General features: G+C 63.7%; 1 protein-coding gene across 1 annotated transcript in view; it reads right to left on the bottom strand.

Annotated features, from left to right (window-relative positions):
• Window positions 1–23,196, bottom strand: part of LOC117645969 — a 121,643-nt gene extending 98,447 nt beyond the window's left edge. The window contains exons 1-2 of the mRNA XM_034386548.1: window positions 23,006–23,196; window positions 21,852–22,099 (exon numbers count right to left, since the gene is read on the bottom strand). Of these exons, the coding sequence (XP_034242439.1) occupies window positions 21,852–21,953 (102 nt within the window). The 5' untranslated portion in view covers window positions 21,954–22,099; window positions 23,006–23,196. The remainder of the gene's footprint in view (window positions 1–21,851; window positions 22,100–23,005) is intronic.
• Window positions 23,197–23,493: the final 297 nt, after the last annotated feature.

Here is a 23,493-nt window from a genome sequence, read left to right as displayed (position 1 = left end):
CCTCGCAGGCGCTACAGCAGGCCCCACTGCAGGCTCGCCCCGTCTTTGTGAGTCTATCTCGCTCTGACTCAGCAAACGGTGCACTCAGGACAGTGTCTCCACTTCGGCGTACAATGCCGCCCGCACGGCGTCCCGCAAAGGCGTTCGAAAACAGCTCACTGTAAGCCAAGGACCTCGCCTTGGAAGACGTGGCCGGTGTTGGGCCAGATGTTGCCGTCGCTCTGTCTCTCTCGCACTAATCGGACGCTCCGTACGGGTGCGAGAGAGACAGAGCGACGAAAACGACTCTCGGAATCCGTCTGCAGCCGTAGGTGCCCCCGCAACCACTGCAGGCAACACGGGCACTCCGCGGCAGGCTGGCTGCTGGCTGGCAGGCCTGATGTAGCGAATTCCGATAATGGCCTCCTCGGTCCAGACGCAGACGCGCACCGAGCACCGCCAAGCACCGAGCAGCGCAGCAGCGCGATGTTCGGCCGCGATACAGTGTACGTCGCGGCGGCCGGCACGGCGGGCACGGCCGACGGCAGGGCCTGCCTGCTGGCCGACTCCGCGCAGTGCGGTCGTCAGGCCGTCCCTCTCGCACTCACGGGACGCAGCGCCGCTGCGCGTAGCTATGCGCGTGGGTGCGAGAGAGACAGAGCGACGGTCCACGGAGGAGCAGCGCGGCGAGGAGGGCGGGCCGTCGCGGCGCGAAGTGCCTGCCAGGGAGCGCCCCAGGTTTTCAGCGTCGCGCCGCCCCACGACGGGGCCGGGGCCCCCCACGGGGCAGGGCCCACCAAGGGACCCACCAAGGGACCCACAGCCCCGCGGCCCAACAGGCCAATCGCGCCATGATTCATTCCATGCCTGTCATGTCGGGATTGAGCGAGGAGCGCGCCGTGCCGAGCGGAGCCCAGCAGAGCCGAGCAGAGCCGAGCGGAGCCGAGCGGAGCCGAGCGGAGCCGAGCGGAGCCGAGCGGAGCCGAGCGGAGCCGAGCGGAGCCGAGCGGAGCCGAGCGGAGCCGAGCAGAGCCGAGCAGAGCCGAGCGGAGCCGAGCGGAGCCGAGCGGAGCCGAGCGGAGCCGAGCGGAGCCGAGCAGAGCCGAGCAGAGCCGAGCAGAGCCGAGCGGAGCCGAGCGGAGCGTGGGGAAGGCCGCGCTCAGCAGAAACGCCGCGCCCTGCCCACCCTGCCCTCGCTGCAGGATTTTAGCGCACGGAAAAAATAGAGGGGAGAAAGCCCACCAGGCTTCTCCAGCTTCGAGTTCCTCTGTGTGTGTGTGTGTGTGTGTGTGTGTGGCGCGTGACGCGGCGGCGTAGGTCGCGGTATGGCACGGCACGGCACGCCGCCCCGCGACGCGTCCGCCGTATTTCTGGACAGGGCCCGTGCAGCGGCCTGGAAGGCCTGGAAGGCCTGGAAGCAAGCAAACGGCCACGCCGGAAAGTGGGGCAGCCGGGGACGGCCAGCAGACGCCGCCGTGCCACCGGCACAGCCAGCACAGCCAGCACAGCGGACCCGGGGCATCCTGGGGCCGACCCGGCGGGGCCTGCGAACCTCGCGAACCCTGCGCGCCCTTGGCTGGAGCGGGCTGGAGCGGGCTGGAGCGGGCTGGAGCGGGCTGGAGCGGGCTGGAGCGGGCTGGAGCGGGCTGGAGCGGGCTGGAGCGGGCTGGAGCGGGCTGGAGCGGGCTGGAGCGGGCTGGAGCGGGCTGGAGCGGGCTGGAGCGGGCTGAGGCGGGCTGGAGCGGGCTGGAGCGGCCCTCTGGCCGGGGATCCCGACATCGCACGTGCCGCAGTGTAGCCACCGCATCACGACACGGCAGCAGGGCAGACCCCCCCCCCCACACACACACGCAGACACACGTTTCCTCGCGATCGCCCCAGAAAATAATCCACGGAGCGTCTCTGGTCTCTCGGACCGTCTAACGAGCGGAAAAGTTAGGGGTAGGATGAGATGCGGGCCGCGCGGATACTCCTGCCCCCTTCCTTTTTCTACGAGTGTGAGAGTGCGAGTGTGTGTGTGAGTGTGTGTGTGTGCTGTTCGACATATCGACAGATTCCCGATACGGTGAGGCGCGGCGTATCGAATCCCAGCGGCCCTGCTGGATGGCGACTAGTGTGTGTCTCTAATTCAGGAAATCCCTGCAGTCCACCAGCAGCAGCGCTGTGTGTGTGTGTGTGTGTGCGTGTGCGCTTGTGTGTCGATATGGGCCCGGGCACACATGTGCCGCCCAGGAAGGGAAGAATGAAAAATGCGGGGCTCTAAGGGTCGGCCCTTTCACGACGCGCGCCCTTCCCCTTCCTCCAGGACTCCCTTCCTGGACTCCTTCCTGGACGTGAGGGCGATAATCGTGTTTGCGCGTGCTGGAGGCTGGAGGCTGGAGGCTGGAGGGCTGGAGGCTGGAGGGCTGGAGGGCTGGAGGGCTGGAGGCTGGAGGGCTGGAGGGCTGGAGGGTGGAGGCTGGAGGCTGGAGGGCTGGAGGGCTGGAGGGCTGGAGGCTGGAGGGCTGGAGGGCTGGAGGCTGGAGGGCTGGAGGGCTGGAGGGCTGGAGGCTGGAGGCTGGAGGGCTGGAGGGCTGGAGGGCTGGAGGCTGGAGGGCTGGAGGCTGGAGGGCTGGAGGCTGGAGGCTGGAGGGCTGGAGGGCTGGAGGCTGGAGGCTGGAGGGCTGGAGGCTGGAGAGGAAGGGGGAGCGTGTTTTGGCACCCGGGTACCGACACAACTGCGATGACGCCCCGGGCGGTCACGTCGCTCGCGCCGCCCCGCCCCTCCGCGCCACTCTCGTGATAAAAGGCGGGGCCCTTCGACCGCAATAAGGCATCGCGGCTTCTTGTCCCTCATTGTGGCGACCATTTTACTTCACACACACACTGGCTGGACATTCCACTCCATCGCACATTTTCTGCGGCGCGCTGTCGACGAGGACGGACCCCCGGCCAACACGGCCGCACTGCAAATCATCGGAGGGTACCCTGTTACCGCGAGGCTGGCGAGGCTTGCGAAGGTCGTGTCGCAGAGGAAGTCACGGATTCGCGATTCTTTCTCTCGCGCCCCGCCAGCCGGGGGCAGTCACGTCCCGCACCACGGCAGCGCGGCAGCGCGGCACCGCGCAGATGGCGCGGGCGTCATTGCGAAGCGAAGGCGGAGCGTCGTCGCGGCAGCGCGGCGTCGGTCACCTCGTCCGCCTTCGGGCCGTCAGGCCTTCGGCTTCGGCGCCAGTGCAGCGCGACCGGCACTGACCCACTCGGCTGCGGCCTTCGGGCCTTCGGGCCTTCGCCACTCTGAACCCCCGACTCGATACGAGCAGCGGCGCGCTTTGATCTCACTCGTTCTACTCGTCAGGTCCAACTGTGTGTCGGGGCGGCCGGATCGGAGCCAGATCGCAGCGCTGACTCCCGAAATGGCTTCTCTGACCTCCGACTGACCCTCGACACCGCCTCCCTGCCAACACTCTTTTCGTGCGACCTGGTGTCCTCATCTGGCCCAAGCGCTGGCCGGGCGTCCTGCGTTATCTAGTGCACACGTCCCACACTTGGATTTCAGGGGAGTCGCGTGGAGTGGTTTCCAAAATGAAACGGGAGCGCGGCGCGCCCCGCGCGTGTTGGTGGCCAGTGCACTGCCTGGCGCTGCTCGGCTCGGCATTGCTGTCGCCGCACCACGCGGATTGGCCAAATCCATGCGGCGGCAGCGCGACAGCCGAAAAGCCCCGCCAGCCCCGCCTGCCCCGGGCCGCGGCGGCAAACGGCATCCGGAAGGAGACGAAGCAGCCCCCAAACAACAACAACAGAGCCAGGCAGGCCCGATGATACACGAATGGCAGTCGAGCTTTCGTTCCGGATCGGTTCCAAGTCTGTTTGGATGGCGGGGCGGGGCGGGGCGTGGCGTGGCGCGGCGCGGCGAGCAGCAGCAATCCTCTCCAAACTGTCAGGACCAGCTCCCTGGATGCCAGGCCGGGGCCGCGCCGGGCGCCCTGCCGATCCCTTGTCTCTTTCGCCGCACGTCAGCACGGGGTTTATACATTGCGTGTGCACACAGACAAACACACACACACACACAGAGTCTACCTTTCGCCGTCGAACTTGGCGGCACTTCATCCCCGTTGTGTCTTTACGGCAAGCTCCCAAATCCCGGCCCACATAACTTGTTCCCAGACTCTCTCGCCCCTCCCCGCGGTGTCACCTCGCCGCCCTTCGCACACTGCGTGCGTGAGTGTGTGTGTGTTTATGTTGCATGTGGTCACTCTTTCTCAGTCCTCTCTCTCTCCCTCCTCCCCTCTCTCCTTTTCCATTGCATCCGCGACCAGCGCTAGCCCCGTCCAAAGGGGCAGTCTAAGTGTCGCTGGCAAACATGACGGGGTCCACCCAGGGCGGCCCGAGGGTGCCCGCATTCCGTGCATGCAAAACTGCAGCGCGCCAGAGAGGGCAGCGGCTCGGCCGGCCCGCTTGGGGCGACGTGGCGCGTGGCGCAGCCACTGGGGCGGGGAAAATCCAAAATCCACGGCCTCGGCATGGCGGCCGGGCTGGGCCAAGCTACGTCAGACATCCAAGATATCGACGAAATAAGGAATTTCGAGTATTTCTCGGCGATTCACGCGCCAGCGAGGACGTGCCTGAGCCGCCTTGCTTTGGCCTCCCCGCAGCGTGCATGCATTGCAGCCCGCTTCCCCTGAGTTACCCCTCCCTCGCACCCACGGGGCGGCCCGTACGGCGCGAGAGAGACAGGGCGACAAAGCAGCGCTCGGCTCGCAGACAGTGCAGTGGTGCGCCTCGCCTCCGCTCCGCCCGGGACACGCCGCAGCGCAGGCAGAGCAGGCCGGCAGACAGAGCGCCGTGCGGGCTAGGCCAACAGCCACCGCAACCCGCCGGGGCACGCCGCGCGGCCTACCCTGCACGGCGCTCGGGCGGGTCGGCGTGTCGCGGTGTTGCAGCGCCTGCCTCCAAACTTGAACGCCGATCGAAGTGCCCGGTGCTCTCTCTCTCTCTCTCTCTCTCTCTCTCTCTCTCTCTCTCTCTCTCTCTCTCTCTCTCTCTCTCATTGGGGCCGGATGCGCGTCCCTTAACGGCCGTGTTACGTTAGCCGTGCTTAGCCTCGCCCCTCTTTCCCCCGCCTCCCAGTTTCTCCCTTCTTTTTTAGTCGTCAAATTGCTTCGCATTGCACTTCATCGCGCATCAAATATTCAATCGAAAACAAACAAGACGGGGCGGGGGAAGGCCTGTTCCATATTTGATGGCCCACTCGCCTCCTCGGAACGGCAATGAGTTCCTTCGGGGCAAGGCCGGCAAGGAAGGGGGAGGGGGAGGGGACGTCCAATTAGGGCACATAAGCAGAGCCGAGAAGAGTCCGCTAAACTGAGGAGATCCGTGCGGTCGTGTGTGTGTGTGTGCGAGAGAGAGAGAGAGAGAGAGAGAGAGAGAGAGAGTGGCAGAGAATTTAGCATTAGGGGGAAATACGAGCAGGCCCATCTCATTCGCAACAGCGACCAATCGATCCCACTTCCACGGCTAGTGTGTGTGAGTGTGTGTGTGTGTGTGTGTGTGTGTGTGTGTGTGTGTGTGTGTGTGTGTGAGTGTGTGAGTGAGGCGTGGTCCGCGGCTCAGTAAGCCGCAGCCCGTCCGGTCCGTCCGCGGCGCCTTGATACAATTTCGCTGCCGGGATGAGACGGCCAGCGCGGCCAGCCCCCGGCAAGCCCCCCAGGATTCAGGATTACGTTCGAATCGCATTATTTGAGGATTAATTTGCCTGGCCCCGTTTTCGTCGCGTCCGCGGGGCACGGCACGGCACGGCACGGCACGGCACGGCACTGCCGTGGGTCGTCGGCCCGGAGCGCCGCCTCCTTAAATTCGTCCCGCGGCGAGAGCGATGGCGCCCGTTTAAAGTTTCCGTATTAATTTTGGCCGCCGCCACCGGGGCCGCGGGGCCGGCAGGGAAGACGACGCCACGTGAGGCGAGGCGCCGCGAGGGGCCCTTCAAGGCCTGCAAGGAGCACCAACCAAGTTTGGCACCAGAGCCCCCTCCCCCTTCCCCCTGTTTGGTATGCGACACAAAAACTGTCGCCACTGTGCTCCCGGTGCCGCCAAGACAACGCAAATGTTTCAAATTCCCGGCGGTGCGAAGGCGGGGCCGTCCGGGGCCAGGCCGCCGTCGGCCACGGCCGCGCTCAACGCTCTGTCTCTCTCGCACCCCGCGGAACGCCGGCACGCCCCGCGAGTGCGAGAGAGACGGCAGGCCAACAGGTAAGGCGTCACCGCGGCGACGTGGCGACGCGGCGTCACGGCGGGCAATCCATCGCATCAAAGCGCGGGGACTCGGCACGGCGGGGCACGCCCTGGGCACAGCGCCCTCGCTTTCCCTCACTCCTGCCGAAAACGCCGCGGCAATCAAATTTCTTTTCCGGGAAGCGAGCCGTTAATTCCCCGACACCAACTCCATTTCCATTCGCCGTTTGGCCGTTTGGCCCCGCATCCGCCACCCGCCCACTTCGCTCGCTTTTCTTCCTCTTGTTTTTCCACCTTGCTTCTTTTTCTGTTTCGCTACAATTTCATCCTCGCCATCGCCGCCGAGGCGCCGAGGCGGCACGAAGCAGCGAGCCAGGGGAAGGCAGGCGGACTGGTAGCCGGCCAGGCGGCCAGCCTGCAGCGCTCCGTCTCGGTCGGCGTGCCGCGGAAGGATGACAGCTGCAGCGCAACGAAGGGACGCCACGCGTCGCTGGAATATGCAGAGGTCCGCTTCCGAGTCACTCCAGTCACTCTGCAAGCAGGCACCGCAGTGGCGCCCATTCCGGTCCGCTTCCGAGTCACTTGGTTCCAGGCAACGAGTCACTCCAGTCACTCTGCAAGCAGGCACCGCAGTGGCGCCCATTCCGGTCCGCTTCCGAGTCACTTGGTTCCAGGCAACGAGTCACTCCAGTCACTCTGCAAGCAGGCACCGCAGTGGCGCCCATTCCGGTCCGCTTCCGAGTCACTTGGTTCCAGGCAACGAGTCACTCCAGTCACTCTGCAAGCAGGCACCGCAGTGGCGCCCATTCCGGTCCGCTTCCGAGTCACTTGGTTCCAGGCAACGAGTCACTCCAGTCACTCTGCAGGCAGGCACCGCAGTGGCGCCCATTCCGGTCCGCTTCCGAGTCACTTGGTTCCAGGCAACGAGTCACTCCAGTCACTCTGCAAGCAGGCACCGCAGTGGCGCCCATTCCGGTCCGCTTCCGAGTCACTTGGTTCCAGGCAACGAGTCACTCCAGTCACTCTGCAAGCACGCACCGCAGTGGCGCCCATTCCGGTCCGCTTCCGAGTCACTTGGTTCCATGGAACGAGTCACTCCAGTCACTCTGCAAGCAGGCACCGCAGTGGCGCCCATTCCGGTCCGCTTCCGAGTCACTTGGTTCCAGGCAACGAGTCACTCCAGTCACTCTGCAAGCAGGCACCGCAGTGGCGCCCATTCCGGTCCGCTTCCGAGTCACTTGGTTCCAGGCAACGAGTCACTCCAGTCACTCTGCAAGCAGGCACCGCAGTGGCGCCCATTCCGGTCCGCTTCCGAGTCACTTGGTTCCAGGCAACGAGTCACTCCAGTCACTCTGCAAGCAGGCACCGCAGTGGCGCCCATGCCGAGCCGCGCTCGGCCCAAGGCTCGGCCGCGCTCCCTCGCGTGCCCCTCTCCCTCCCTCGCACCGCACCCCCACACCGCACGTGAGCGCGAGAGGGACGGAGCGCAGTTCGGAATCCGTCCGCCGCGTCGGAAGCGCGCAGCTCGGACGAATGACAGACGGCGCCGTGACAATGGCAGCCGAACACACGGCGTGTGGGTGGCGACGGCCACAGCACGGCCCGCAGTGGGCCAGAAGACCGATGGAGGCGGTCACAGTCACAATCCCCGAAGCGTTTTGAGCTCCAGAGTCGCCAAGTGGGACGAAACCAAACGTGTGACCCCACCAATGGACTGCTCTTCGAACGGGGAGTCCATTGGTGGGGTCACACGCTCGGTTCGAGTCCCGCTCAGCGGACACATCGCGGCCTTTAAAAACGATTGAGGAAACGGCGAGTGATTGGATTTTGCTTCTGTTTTTGTTTTCCAGCGTAGGAGCGTCGCTGGCGCCTCCGGTGGGCCGATGGGCATCGCAGGCTTGATGGCAGTGACGGGGTTGACATCCGATTGCCTGGATTGGCGCGCCTACACTGCCAGCCCACCCTCCCTCCACTAATTGGCACGCTACCTGGCCAATCGCCGAGATTATCTATTTCCGATCCCCATCACAGTCGGCGGCGCCGCCTCGGCCTCCCCTCGGCGCGCCGTCTCTCTCGCACTCGCGGGGCGTGGGGCGTGGCGGCGTGGCGCAGGGTGCGAGAGAGACGGCGCGCAAGATGAGCAGGAAATGAGCGCGTTGCAGCGCTGCGTCTCGGACTGGGATTCACGACCCCTCCAGGACCCCCCCGCCCCGCCCCGCTATGCACGGCATGTCCGTGATGGACGCGCTGCCTACGTCGTTCTGTCTCCCTCGCACTCAGGCGGAGTCCCGCAGGGGTGCGAGAGAGACAGAGCGGAATCATCTCTATTATCGGAGCAGGGGGCTGTCGTGATTATGACGCGAAACTCGCCGCCGCGGGCGCCAAAGCGCCAAAGCCTCGAGGGGCGAAGGCAGAGGCGGAGTTTTTTGTCGAAACTCCATCACTGTGTCGCCGGGCCGGGCCGAGCCGGGCGGGGCAGGACGACAAGCAGAGCCGGGCCGCTGTTGCTGGGCGAGAGCCCCGTCACCTGGCGACCGCACAGCACCAGCGGACGCACCCTCATGGCCTCATGCGGCGCAGCGGCTGTGGGGCCCACACTAGTATGTGGACACTGCGGCCTGTGGCTTTGCCGCTTTGTGCGGTCGCGGCCCGGCCGCGGTTTGGCCTCCGCCACGCTCCGCCACGCTCCGCCACGCTCCGCCACGCTCCGCCACGCTCCGCCACGCTCCGCCACGCTCCGCCACGCTCCGCCACGCTCCGCCACGCTCCGCCACGCTCCGCCACGCTCCGCCACGCTCCGCCACGCTCCGCCACGCTCCGCCACGCTCCGCCACGCTCCGCCACGCTCCGCCACGCTCCGCCACGCTCCGCCACGCTCCGCCACGCTCCGCCACGCTCCGCCACGCTCCGCCACGCTCCGCCACGCTCCGCCACGCTCCGCCACGCTCCGCCACGCTCCGCCACTCGGACACCCACGACACTAGTACTCCGAACGCTGTCCAGCAGAGCAACGAGTAGTTAGTTTGCCGTGAAAATTTGAAAGAAAAGGCCTACATTCTTGACCCATTTCTTTCTCTTTTTGGAGTGGCAGGGGGTTCTTGCTGGGCACTTTCTCAAAACCAGCTCGGTGGGGCGGGCTGCGGACTGGGCGCGCCGGAACGCCCGGAACGGAACGCCACACATGGTGGCGAGGCCGGCGGGGCGCACGCAAAGTTCTCGCCGCAGCAGCAGTCAGGAAGCTTTCTCTCTCGCACACACGGGGGCCGCCCCACACTACGACAGAGGAGACAGAGAGGCATCGGCAGAGGGCGCAGCGGGGCGCGAGGAAGCTGACACCAGGCCGCCCCGGCTGCGCAAGCTGCGAGACTCCGGAGTTAGTTAAGCCGACCCCGGCCTGGCCCACACATATAGATTAGCCCGGTGGACAACGCGGCCGCCAGCCCGAGCAGCCAGCCACCCAGAACATCCTTCACCCTTTTGACTTTTGACCTCGCCTCGCCTTGAGCGTCGCAGCGTCGCAGCGTCACAGCGTCCCGGTCTTTTCCCCGCTCATTCGATTAGCCGCACTGCCGAATCGTTTGGCTTATTTCGTTCTCACTTCTCCAACTGGATTACCACCCGCCCCCGAGCGAGCGAGCGAGAGCGAGAGAGAGAGAGAGAGAGAGAGAGAGAGAGAGAGAGAGAGAGAGAGAGACGAGAGCGAGAGCGAGAGAGAGAGAGAGAGAGAGAGAGAGAGAGAGAGAGAGAGAGAGCGAGAGAGAGAGAGAGAGCAGCAACGACGACGAGGACGACTAATCCCGAGCGGAACATGATCGGCCGCACCCTTCCGCGCGTTTGCCCCAAAACCAGCATTTTCCGCCACAAAAGCTGCGGGCCTGCTCCACTCCACTCCACGGCCTGCTCCGCGCTCCGCGTCCAAAAGACGCGCCTGCCTCCATCATATGATACACAATCTTGGCGGGGACGCCGTGATTGGATCAGCGTGCATGGGCGCTCGCCGAGCCGCGCCCAACGCGGCGCGCGTCGCAGGCCCGCAGGCGGGGCAGGGGGGCCTGGAGAGTCCTGGGGGAGGGCGCACACTGGGGAAACGCGCGCGTTCGCGCGATCAACGTTCCTCCGGTCTCGTTTTGACAGTGTGGCCGCGGCGGAGGAATATATTTCTCCTCTTGCCGCCTTCCGGGTCGGCGACGCCTGCACTGCTGCATTGCTGCGGCGCTGATATCCGCCTCGCGAAAATGCATCGGTGCAGTCGGAGGCGTGCCGATTGATACCATTTTTCAGAGTCCGTGCGCGCCGCCGTCGAACCAAACCCGGCCGGAACTCGACCCGGACCCGACCGGAACCCGACCGGAACCCGACCGAGACCCGACCGGCAGCGCGGCGGCACGCTTTACTGCGGGCACCGCGCCATACATACCGGGCCAGGCCGTGACCCGCTGCACTGGGTGCACGCGCCGGGCGCGGCGGCGCGGCGTGGCCGGCATCATCGAGTTCATGTCTGAATTATCTGCCGCACCCTCGCGCCCCGCCCCGCGAGCGCTAAGCTCTGCCCCACACAGATCGCTTCACTTCCGCATGAATGTTTCACTTGATATGAAATGGGTCCTACAAATAAGGATCGTGCCTCCCCCCCCTCCCCTCACGCGCCACCGAGAGCCTGAAATAAGAGCAGCGGCCGCCGGACCGGCCGAAAAAGCGCCCAGTCAGTCAGTGCGACCAAAGTCGCAAAAATGTGGCAGTTTTGCAATTTGCGGGGGCTGGGTGACCATTCACTCTGAATAATAAGCCGAGTGGCGACGCTTCGCGCGACGCGCAACGAGAGTGGCATCCGTCTCTAGTGTCAAAATAATTTGGCAAACGATTTAATTTTCAAACCGCCGAAGTTGACACTTTCCCAGCAAAGCAAACTCATCGCATATGCCTCGTTTTTGAAAGGAGACCCAGAAAAAGTTTTCCTCCGTGCACCAAAGCAGTGGGCCCTGCCGGCCGTGCCGGCCTTGCTTTCCGGGGTACACACTGTCCCGGTTGGAGGGTCCGGCCCTTACGGTGGGCCCGTCGGCCCGTCCGGCCCCAGCAAGTTTTGATGAACACGCCGCGCGGGTCCCGTCCATGCCGCCGAGCCGCCCCACTGCATGACGTGGAGCAAGACGGATGCCCTGGCGCCGCCCCGCCGCCCCGCCGCCCCGCTGGTGTGCAGATCCCGCCACCCGGCCGGCCAGCCTGGCCCCTCGCGCGACACACAGCCTCTTTTATGTATTTCTATTTTTCCGGCGTCCCTCCTTCTCTTCGCCTCCCAGTGTCTCCCCCATCTGTCCCGACCTATAACTTGGCTCACTGGGGCGCGGCGGCGCGGCGGCCCGGCGCACGCGAGTGGGGCGGCGCAAGTTTCCATCCCTCGACTCTGTCCGATTCAGTCCCCAAAGCCCCCTCCCCTCGCCCTGCCGCCCTGCCAGTGGACACCAGACTTCCATTTCTCTGTGTCTCGAGTCCTCTGCGGGACAAACTTTTTGCGCGCGTCTTCGCCAAAGTAACAGCACTCAGCACACCGCTCCGGCCTGGGCCGCCTCGCGCCGCCTCCGCCGCCCGGCAGTCCGACACGCCAGCAGTCCGACGCGGACAGGCAAATGCCATTTTCACCGCGGTGCATTCTGGGCCGCCTGTCTGGCTGTCAAAACGAGACGCGGTGCCTCCGGGACGCGCAGAGTGGCCGAAATCGGGAGCGCAATCCGGCCAAAGTTTACCTCGACCGCGCCAGCCCCGCCAGCCCCGTGAAGACGCGGATGCCTCTTGCGTTTGTCTTGGGCTTGCCGCCTCCAGCGCCTCGAGCCGCCTCGCCAGCCGCGCCAGCTCCGTGAAGACGCGGATGCCTCTGCGTTTGTCTTGGGCTTGCCGCCTCCAGCGCCTCGAGCCGCCTCGCCAGCCGCGCCAGCTCCGTGAAGACGCGGATGCCTCTGCGTTTGTCTTGGGCTTGCCGCCTCCAGCGCCTCGAGCCGCCTCGCCAGCCGCGCCAGCTCCGTGAAGCCGCGGATGCCTCTGCGTTTGTCTTGGGCTTGCCGCCTCCAGCGCCTCGAGCCGCCTCGCCAGCCGCGCCAGCTCCGTGAAGACGCGGATGCCTCTGCGTTTGTCTTGGGCTTGCCGCCTCCAGCGCCTCGAGCCGCCTCGCCAGCCGCGCCAGCTCCGTGAAGACGCGGATGCCTCTGCGTTTGTCTTGGGCTTGCCGCCTCCAGCGCCTCGAGCCGCCTCGCCAGCCGCGCCAGCTCCGTGAAGACGCGGATGCCTCTGCGTTTGTCTTGGGCTTGCCGCCTCCAGCGCCTCGAGCCGCCTCGCCAGCCGCGCCAGCTCCGTGAAGACGCGGATGCCTCTGCGTTTGTCTTGGGCTTGCCGCCTCCAGCGCCTCGAGCCGCCTCGCCCGCCGCGCCAGCTCCGTGAAGACGCGGATGCCTCTGCGTTTGTCTTGGGCTTGCCGCCTCCAGCGCCTCGAGCCGCCTCGCCAGCCGCGCCAGCTCCGTGAAGACGCGGATGCCTCTGCGTTTGTCTTGGGCTTGCCGCCTCCAGCGCCTCGAGCCGCCTCGCCAGCCGCGCCAGCTCCGTGAAGACGCGGATGCCTCTGCGTTTGTCTTGGGCTTGCCGCCTCCAGCGCCTCGAGCCGCCTCGCCCGGCCGCCGCATCGGCACACCGCCGCCTTGCAGCCCCGCCACTGCCCCGCACCGTTCCGGACACGGCGCAGGGGCGGCGCAGGGGCGGCGCAGGGTGCGAGAGAGACAGAGCGACGGCCGCGCATTCCGAGCCGCTAACTTCGGCCGGAAGGACGCCGGATGCGAATTAGCGCTGAAAAATTTTTGCGGCGGAGCAGCGAAGGCAGCGATGGCGGCGATACAATGGGAAAAAGTTTCGCTTCGCTCCTCGGGAAAAGCGCACGGCCAAAGCGCACCGCGTGCCCTCGGCGTGCCCTCGGCGTGCCCGGCAGGCCGCCACGCCACTGGGAGGAGGAGGAGGTCACGTGGGACTGGGAGCCAACCGCCGACCAACTCGAGAGGAAGTGTATTAGGATCGAACTCGCGCGGGCGTTGCCAACGGCCCAAATTAGGTCGAGCCGGTTGCCCTAGGTTTCCAAAGACCACCGACTACACAGCGCTCCAGTTGAAAAACAAAACGCTCTCTTATCCCGGCTGGCTTTCGGACCAATCACACATCAGGTCGACGTGACTGGAATCACAACACGCGCTGCCGCGTCATCCCGTCGCACTGACAGACTCGCTGGAATCCGTTAACTTATCGGGGCCCGGCATCGACGGGATTACCGACAGGCCGCTCTGCTGCGCCGCACCGCGCACCGCAACGACGGGCCGTTGACGAGGTCAGGCCGGCCGGAGAGCACACAGTGGGCCGGGAGACCGGTGGAGGCGGACAAAATTCTAGAAGTGTTTAGAGCTCCGGAGTCGCTGGGACTCGAACCGAACTTGAGACCCCACCGATGGATTGCTCTCCGAACGGTTTTTCCGCCACACGGAAAAACAGACTGTGTAGAGCCACCACGATGGAAAATGCTCCAGCTTTCCTGGGTTGGTCCCCGTCGGTCCCCGTCGGTCCCCGTCGGTCCCCGTCGGTCCCCGTGCGTCCTGTGGCACACCGGAGCCGCGCCGCCTCCAAATAATTGACGAGTCCCGAATCCCAGATCAAGACGCGGCCGTCGTGGCCGCCGTGGACTGGAGGGTCGCGAGGACGACGACGACGCCGCCATGGCCGGCTGCCAGGCACTAAAGCAGCCAGGCCTGCGCCGCTACGCGCCGCCTCTCTCTCGCACTCCAGCGACGCTCCGCGGGGGAGCGAGAGAGGCAGCGCCACCCTGTCGTGGCGGATCGAGTGCAACTTGCAACAACAAGCAATGAAAGGCGCCATTACCATTTTCATTGCGACCCTGATGCCAGTGGCGTGCCTAGCCGTTCGCCCTCCAGACTTTCAGGCTTTCGTCGCGGAGCCGCGGAAAGCGAAAACGAGACGACGAGTAACGGCGGCACGGCGCGGCACGGCACGGCGCGGCACGGCACGGCACGGCACGCCACGGCGCGGCACGGCGCGGCACGGCACGGCACGGCACGGCACGGCGCGGCACGGCACGGCACGGCGCGGCACGGCACGGCGCGGCACGGCACGGCGCGGCACGGCACGGCACGGCGCGGCACGGCACGGCGCGGCACGGCACGGCACGGCGCGGCACGGCACGGCGCGGCACGGCACGGCGCGGCACGGCACGGCGCGGCACGGCACGGCGCGGCACGGCACGGCGCGGCACGGCACGGCACGGCGCGGCACGGCACGGCGCGGCACGGCACGGCACGGCGCGGCACGGCACGGCACGGCACGGCGCGGCACGGCGCGGCACGGCACGGCACGGCACGGCGCGGCACGGCACGGCACGGCGCGGCACGGCACGGCGCGGCGTGACGCGATATCAAGGACGCCATTTGCATCCCGTAATGACTCGAGGACAAGGTGGGCGTCACCAAGGACGGGCAGCCCACTTGGCGGCGCCACCACTATAAACTCACGGAACATTAAACTCTTTTTTGTTGTTTTTTTTTTCGGCGGGGCGGCGGCGGCCAGGTGCACTTAACCCACAAAACAAAAAGTCGGTTGCCGTTGTCGTCGTTCTAAATGCGTAAAGGAATGTCGATTTTCGTTGCTGGCAGTGCAGGTGACAGCGACGGCTTTCGTCTTTGCCTTTCTCCCGCAGGAATTAATCGGCATGTCATACGATGCGAGATTTATCGCACCAATCCCGCGGATAAAACGCGCGTGTGCTCGCCTTCCTTACAGTGAGGTGGAAAGGGGGGGGGGAGGCCTCCCGCCGGGAAGAGCCAGCCAGGCAGGCAGGCGAGGTGTGACTTTGCTGAGTCAACTAACAAACCAGCCACCCACTGGAAGCCAGCGCCGCGCCGCCGCCTCCGCCTGGCCTACGGTGGCTTCGGAATTGGGAGAGACTTCCAGGCGCTGGAAACAAACGCCTTTCACGATCGGATAATCCCACGAAAAACAAGGCTTTGTCTCGGCTCGATTCGAGAAATAATTTCACAACTGCCGACCCACTTCGTGGAGAGTGTCAGTGGTATTGTTCTTTCCCAGTGCCGGACGCAAACGTGAGGCACTCCATTTTTAACGGACGGAAATGGTCTCGCTCCCCGACGACCCCGGCATCGGCGACGACAACGGCGCGACCCGCCAAGCCCCGCGGATGGTGACAGACCTAGGCGGGTAATCCCCTGAATCATTGAATATCTTACCAGCGAAATGAGCTCCGGGTCGATGCTGCAGCGAGAGCGAGAGAGAGCGAGCGAGCCCCTCGCCAGCGCTCTGCCATCGCCTCGCCTTCGGTTTTAGCGCGACATCCATTCCGCGTGTTTGCAGAGGCGATCCAGTCTCATTCCGGACAGCTTCTTCTCCCTCGCACCCTGACGGGACGGCACACGGGTGCGAGGGAGACAGAGCAACGAAGTGTTCGGAATCAGGCTGCGCGTCCTGCAGGCCCTGCAGGCCTAGGGACGCCGCCGCCGATAATCGGAGGCCGTCAATGACCCACGCAGCCGTCGCTGGCCGCCACGCCCTGCCTCTCTCTCGCACTCACGGGGCGACCCGTACGGGTGCGAGAGAGCGGGGCCTCCCCCTCGGAATCGGCCTGCCTGCCGTCGTCTGGAGGCCTGGAGCGGCTCGCTGGAGCGGCTGGAGCGACTGGCCGCGCTTCCCGGAACGTCCAGCCAGCCCGGCCCAGCCAGGCCGTCCTGCTAGCAGAGCAAGCCACGCCGCCAAAGACAAAGGCCTCGCAGCGACGCGCCGCCCGGAAAATTCGTCGCTATCAATGCGACGGCCACGCTCCTGCAGCGGCACGGCAAGACACGGCACGACACGGTACGCCACGCCACGCCACGGCATGCCACGGTACGGCATGGCACGCCACGCCACGCCACGCCACGGCACGGCACGCCACGGCACCCCGAAAACGCAGTGCGGCCTATCGGCCTCTTTGGCGACCACCGCGATGACAGCGCGAAGACCGACCCCGAGGAAAGTCAACAATTTTCTTCAGCTGGTTGCCAATCTGTCGAAGAGGGCCTCATGACAATTCAGAAGTTTGCGAAGTGGTACTTGAGGAATTTGTCAAGTAATACTTGAGTTGCCAAGTAGAAACGCCATAAACACCTGGCTAATGTAGCACAAACGGCTACGAAAGTACACCACCTGTTAAAAATGGACAAATAAATGTATTCCATGAATGAAATCCGATGAAATCGAAATCCATTTTGTGGTGTGCCGCCGGAACCGCGGCGCTGCGTGTAAGGGAAGGTGGGGCACAATGGGACACGGGGCACAATGGGACACTTTCAAATTTGCCGCCTTCCGGTTGCCGTGGGATCTCCCAATCACGAGGTGAGATAGCCTATGAGTAGCAGATAAGTTGACACAAGGAGTTGACCCCGATCGACCTTCTCCCGCCAAGGCAGGTAGCTACGAAGTTTACAAACACTAAAATCAAGGTAAAACCAGCACCAGCACTCGATTTATTATTACCTGTAGCTCGGAAGATAATGAAGGTAGATGAGATTTTGAAACAGGGGCCTGTTCCTTGACCCTTTGCGCGTCTGTGACCCGTGTCGCCAACGCTGTCGGATGAGTGGTCATGCTGCTAGACCGCGGCTGGTCGGATGTGTCGTTCGGTACACAATGGGACAGACCCGGTTGGGGCACAATGGGACAGCCCACTTACTGTCTTATTATGCCCCAACCCCTTCGTAAACAAAACTTTTTCAAAATACATCGAGTACTTCACTATTGATATATCTCCGTGTTGCATTTTTACTCCAGAGCAAAATGTGCAAGTGAAGGCAGTTTTATCTTGGTTTAATTTAAGGTCTTCTTCCATGTTGACAGCACTCATCGGGTATGATGCGTTTTCCGTATATGTGCTACTCAAAATACTTCCACAAGTTTGTCTTAAGAGTCAATAAACATTGGACTTTGCACCTGTCGGTGTTTAGAGCTCTTAAAACCTATCTTTTCGATGAAAAAACGCAGTGTCCCATCCTACCCCAGAGGGTGTCCCATTGTGCCCCAGACCGGGGCACAATGGGACAAGTGCAATGTTTTGGGAAAATGAAGAAATGTACCTGATGACATTAAAAAACAACAGTACACATCCCACCACTTTAAAGAGTACATGATTTACTATCGTTGAGGACGGTTTGGGGCATTCTAAGTCAAATATTCAGTTGGGTACGTCAATTTAAAGAAAAGTGTCCCATTGTGCCCCACCTTCCCTTAAGGCATCGCGTTCGTCCTCGCTTCCGCTGCTTCCGGCTGCGGCCGCGAGGAGCGCAGCGAGCGCAGCTTTCCGACACCACACTGCATCCGCCCTGCATCCGCCCGAAATGATGCGGTCCGCGGCCAGCTCGCTCTCCGAACGCCACGGCCCTCCCGAGAAAGCGAGAGGCACACAGTGGGCCAGAAGACCGGTGGAGGCGGACAAAAGTCTAGACGCGTTTTGAGCTCCAGAGTCACTGAATGGGACTCGAACCGAACGTGTAACCCCGTCAATGGATTCCTCGTTCGGAGAGCAATCCATTGACGGGGTCACACGTTCGGTTCGAGTCCCATTCAGCGACTCTGGAGCTCAAAACGCGTCTAGAGTTTTGGTCGCCTCCACCGGTCCTCTGGCCCACTGTGAGGCACTGTTTGATTTCGGAATGGTATCGAAGCAAGAGAGCAAAATGCGCGCGCAGAGCGACGCAGAGCATCGCGATGGCACGGCGCCGCTGGAAAACAGAAGCCATCGGTACATCGTTGCGAAGCCCGTAGCGCCAGGGCAGCGCTAACGCACTGCTAACGCCCGCAGTGTCGAAAACTGTCCCCATTTGGCACTTGTCCGGCACTTCCAGGAGTCCGTGGCCGCAGCAGGCGCGGCAGGCCATGCCGACCCATACCGCGATGACCCACATGGAATGCTTCATGGGGACCTCATACCCCACCCTGGGACCGTGTCGCTGGGCATGTCGTTTGGGGAGGGGGGACCCCGCACCTCAGGCAAGTCGCGCGCGGAGTATGGGGACTGCCCCCCCCCCTCCCCTTTCCTTCACCTTTGCCGGTCAAACGGGTTTCGCTTGTCTGCTGCTTCTGCTGCGCGCTGCAGCCTGTCACTAACACAATTATTTCCAATTCCCCCCCCCCTTTTCCCTGTCTTCGTTCGAAAGGTGGATGAACGCGGGTACCACGCCACTGGAAGAGCAGCAGCTGACTCATTGGCGCAAAGCTACAAAACCGGCTGTCCTGTCCGTCCGCACCCTGCAGTGCTGCAACGCTGCAGTGCTGCACGCCGAGGGCACGCCGATACACTGTACGCACGGGATTGCCAATTTATTCCCCGCCTTGGCCTCTCGGCATTCAAACGAGCAAAACATAAAAAGTGTCGGCACTCATTTCCCTGCCGGAAGCCAGTTCGTCCAGAGTCCCGGAGCCGCTCGGCGCGCTCGCCGTCGTGGGAGTCGGAGAGAGAGAGAGAGAAACAGAGAGAGCGAGGCAGAGACACAGAGACCGGCCGCGATGTGGAGAGGCTACTTACGCAGAGAGCATTTATTCCGTGCACCCAGTTCTATTTTTTAGTACTCATGTTTTGAATTCTTAATGCGGCGCGCACCTCGGCGCCCTAACTAGGTTGTTAGGCGAAGGGCCGCCGCCCTGCCGCCGCCCTGCCGCCGGGAAGGGCTCGAGAGGGCCGGCCGAAAGAGAGGCAAGGAAGGGCACGAGGCAAAGAGCGTCATTCAGTGAAACGCTTCCAGTGCGGTGCCCGACGGTGCCCTGCGGTGCCGCCATCGACGTGGTGGCGCCTCGGTCGCTCGCCAGTCGCCTCAATGAGGCCTTCGTCTCGTCGTCCTGTCTCTCTCGCACGCACGACCCCCACCGCCCCGTGAGTGCGCAGCGCCAGTCAGACACGTGCACTGTAAATGTCTCACAATGAACTGTGGCCCACTTTACAGTGAACGCGGCGCAAAGCGTGATGCGAAAGATGCAAAGAAAAGCAAGGGGGGCTGACTCCTATAATACTTCGTACACAGACCTATAATACTTGTATAATACCTATAATACTATAATCCATAATACCAAAAAATGCCGCACATTTAGTGCAGTTTCGGGTTCAAAATGAGAAAGTTTTGTAAAATTGTGGTGAACAGGCGTTCAGCGATTTTTAGACGGATCGTTAGAGTAAGGAAATGGCGCTAAGGCTGATGACAAGGTGCTGAGGCTCTTAAAGATGCGCGGTAGTATTTTGAGGCTCAGGAGCGCAAGCCGGAATCCTTGTTTTCAACTAACTTGCGTATTTCGGAAACCTTTGGTACACGGAAAACCACTTAAAACGACACAATTATCTAAATAAAATGTTCGGAATAATACCTATAATACTCTATAATACCTATAATATATAATACTTCGTACACGGTTCGGGAGAGTCAGCCCCCCTTGAAGAAAAGCCTAGGTTCGAGGGGGTAAACACTTGCGTAATACCCTGTACACAAAAGTCGGGTATTACGCCGTAATACGCGTAATAGTAATACATTTTAGGACCAACAGTATAAAAAAATGTCATTTTTCAATGAAATTGAGGCGTAATACATACGTAATACAAGTGTAATACCCCGTAATAGGGAGTAGTCTGTACAAGGTTCACCGGAGTGTTTACCCCCTCGCCTAGGTTCGCATATCGCTTGCGCCATTTCCTTCGTACGAGAACTTTTTTCGTAAGAAATTAAGAGTGTATGGCGATGGCGGTGCTCGTCGTCGGGCACGTCGTTGCGTTCATCAGCGACGAAAAAGGCGCAAAAAGCGGCCGTGCCGCTCGCAGACATACACACTCTCACACACCTGCTCCGCGCGCCGCCCGGCCGCCACCGCTCCGACTAGGCCGTGTGGCCCGGCTGGACGAGGCTGGACGAGGCGGGCCGGGCCCACGGCCTCCTTGATTGGAAGCGCAGTGCTGTCGTCTGGACTTGAGCGACAGCCGTTTCGTAAGCAAAGGAATTGATGGTTATTGTCGAGGCGGCTATTTCGTTTTTTCGTCACATTGCCCCAGCTGGCCGACGCTAGCCGACGCAGGCAGGGCCACTGGCAGGGCCACTGGCAGGGCCAGCGCGGCTACTACGCCCTCGTCGTACGGAGGCGGTCGTCCCGTCGCCACGCCGCCTCGCCCCATGAGTGCGAGAGAGACGGAGCGAAAGGGCGCGCGGGGCCGCGGAATCGGCAGCGAGCACGACAAGCACGGCAAGCTGCAGATAACACGCGCGCTGAGATATTGCGCCGTCAGACACCTCCCAGTGCATCTCGCAGCCGCGACCTCCCCGGCCGACCCGGCTCCAGGCTGTGCCAAGCAGAAGCTTGCTCCGAAAAGCCCGTTCGGCGGGGGGACCAGGCGTCACAACGCCCTGGGTGAACACAGTGTACACACCGTGGCCGTGGCGCCGCAATCAGCGCCGTGGCGTCGCGGCGAGAGCGAGGAGGTGCCTCGACCCTAACGAGTCGAGTAGTCGACACACTCGGAAAAGCAAAAAGCAGCGAGCAAAGACGCCGCGCCGCCGCGCCGCCGACACAGCAGCCCTCATGCATATGGACGGTACGTGAGAGCTGATTATGCCTGAGAGAGAGGACCGCGGGACGGACGCAGCACCGGGCACGCCCCGTGAGTGCGAGAGAGACAGAGCGACGGAAGCCTGCTGCAGGGTCCCAGGGCGCCCGCGCCCATCGGAAGCACAGCCACGTTCGCGTCGATGCGATGGTGTGGTGGGCGCGGGGTTCCGGTGTAGTGCTGCTGGTATGGCCCCATCAGCAGCAGGTTCGAGTCCCACCCCACTTTGCCCCGCCCCGCCGCGAAATAGCAAACGGGTGAATCATGGCCTATGTCATTAGTCGTCCGCGCCCCGCGCCCATCGGCCCACCGTATCAGTATTTAAATGAGCGCCGCGGGGCGCGTCCGCCGGACCGGCACCGCGCTCTCGCTCTCTCAGTGTGAGTGTCTGGTCTGGCACACTGAGAGACCGCGACGGTGTTTTCGTAGACAGACCTGCCGGGCCGCGCTAGCCGCGCCCGTGGGCTCCTAGACACAAGCCTGACCCGTGCCAACAGGCCGGGCCACTCCACTGTAGGCCGGGCTACCGGCTCTCGCTCCAAAATAATCGTTATAGATCCTCAATCGGATTTATCACTTGCTAACACCACTAATTAAGTGGCGGCCGCATAAAGGGAAAACCGCTTCCCGTTCACACGTCTTGTGGCGTGTGTCTCTGTTCACCTCGCCCCGCCTCACCCCGCCCCGCCCCGCCCCGCCCCGCGGCACGCCACGGCGCGGCAAATTCCCACCCCGCCCGGCGGCACCCGCGCTCGTTCCAATAACACTTGGGAAATTCGATACAGTAAAGCAGGTGCTGCATGGGAACGCGTTGGCTGCTTCCAAACTCGTGCCGCCGTGCTGGGCGTGCCGCCGTCGACGAAGCCATTGTCCAAGTTGGCGAGCAGCTTCGAGGGGCGCGGCACGAGGCGCCACGAGGCACACACGGACGGCACTACTCCGAGTGCAGGAGGACGAGGGCTACCGACCCACCACCAGCCACCACCACCGATACACCTACCTTGACTCTGGCCAACATGGGTGGATCCGGAGGGCAGGGGTCGCGGTCGTCAGGGCCGAGGCCGCACATCACTGTGTCACTGGTGCCACTGTCACTGGCCATGGGCCTCAGCTTGGCCACGGGGCTGCATGCCCTGCCCTGCCCCGGCCTGCCGCATGGCGGGGAGGCGAGGCAAGTCACACCTCCGTCATGCTAAGCCGCGCCGACGACGCCGGGGCACGGCGCCGCGACCCGGACGACCTGGGAGCCTGCGGGGCCAGACGGGCCAGGCGGGCAGCGTGAGCGGGCAGCCCTAGGGGCTCGGTGGGGATGGGGCGAGCGAGAGGCCGACCAGCCTAGCCCAGCCGCACGTCGCCTGCTCTCGGTCTGCCGAGCGAGTCAGAAGAGCGGTCTGTCGCTCTGTCTCCGTCGCACCCTTTAAGGAGGGAGCCGTGAGAGCGACAGAGACAGAGCGATGAAGCGACTCTTCTAAATCGCTCGGCAGTGGCGTTGTCAGGAAAGGTCGCATGTCACGGTGCATGTCGCGGTACATGTCGGGGAAGTGCATGTCAACGGTGCGGCACTGTGCTCTCGCGGCTGCCCCCCGCCGCCCCGCCCCGCCGCGCCCCGCGGAATGCGAGCGCAACGCAGCGTCAACCTGTTGAGAGGGCGGCAGGGCGGCGGCAGGGCAGGGCGGCCCGTCATGAGGCAGTGGTGCCCAGTGGTGTGCCCGCGACGAAAAACGCGCCGCTTTCTCGTCTACTCCACGCTGAGTGCCGAGGTGAGTGCGGCGGGCTCTTCTCCAGATAGCGGGAGCCCAGTGAGGCGTGTGTCTCGAAGAGTGTCCCCAAGGGCGCCAGAAAGGGCCATACTTGACACAGTTCAGTCGTCAACCAAAGTACGTAGAGTTTAAGGAGTCAAAGGTGTTACAGGGCCACGCGCGCCAGCGTACATGTACAGCCGTGCGATTCAGAAAAGCGGTTTGCTGTCTCTCTCGCGCGCGCGTGCTCCCACGGAGGGGTCCACGAGTGCGACAGAGACAGAGCGACGAAACGCCTCTTCTGAATCGCTCGGCAGTCGGTACGAACACGGTGACAGTGCGACCATCAATCGCCTTCAAACGCCATCCGACCAGGCCTCGGCCTGTCACGTCAACGCTGAGTCCCGATGATTACCGGATATCCAAAATGTTGCACTCTCCGCACTGACACGCACACAAACAGAAACACACACTGTCACTGTCACACGCACGCAAGAACACTCGCGAACGCCCAACCCGCCGGACGGAGCGACTGGGCGGTTCACTACACTGCACCACACGCGCGACGCGCGACGCGTAACCTGGCGCGAGCGGCGAGGCGAGGCGAGCTGCGGGCCGGACTGCGCGGACTGCAGCGGCGGCAGCGGCGCGAGAGCCAGAGTCTCTGGGGCGACTGTGTGCTTAGCCGCCCGGCAGTGGCCGTCCCGGACCCCGTCCCCGACCCGTCCCCGGCCAGCCGCTTGCCGCAGCTTGGCTCGCTTGGCTCTCGGCTGGGCCGTGGCGTGCCCGCCTCGCCGTGCCCCGCTGCGTCAAACGCTCGCACCCGGCCGGCCCGCTACGCCCTGGCTACGCCCCGCCAGCCGAGCCGAGCCGAGCCGAGTCGCGGCGAGGACGGCGTCCATG

Source organism: Thrips palmi, unplaced genomic scaffold (assembly GCF_012932325.1).
Source record: "Thrips palmi isolate BJ-2018 unplaced genomic scaffold, TpBJ-2018v1 HiC_scaffold_10, whole genome shotgun sequence".
Classification (NCBI taxonomy): Eukaryota; Metazoa; Arthropoda; class Insecta; order Thysanoptera; family Thripidae; genus Thrips; species Thrips palmi.
The sequence above is the reverse complement of the archived record's forward strand: the minus strand, read 5'-3'. Positions and strand labels throughout refer to the sequence as shown.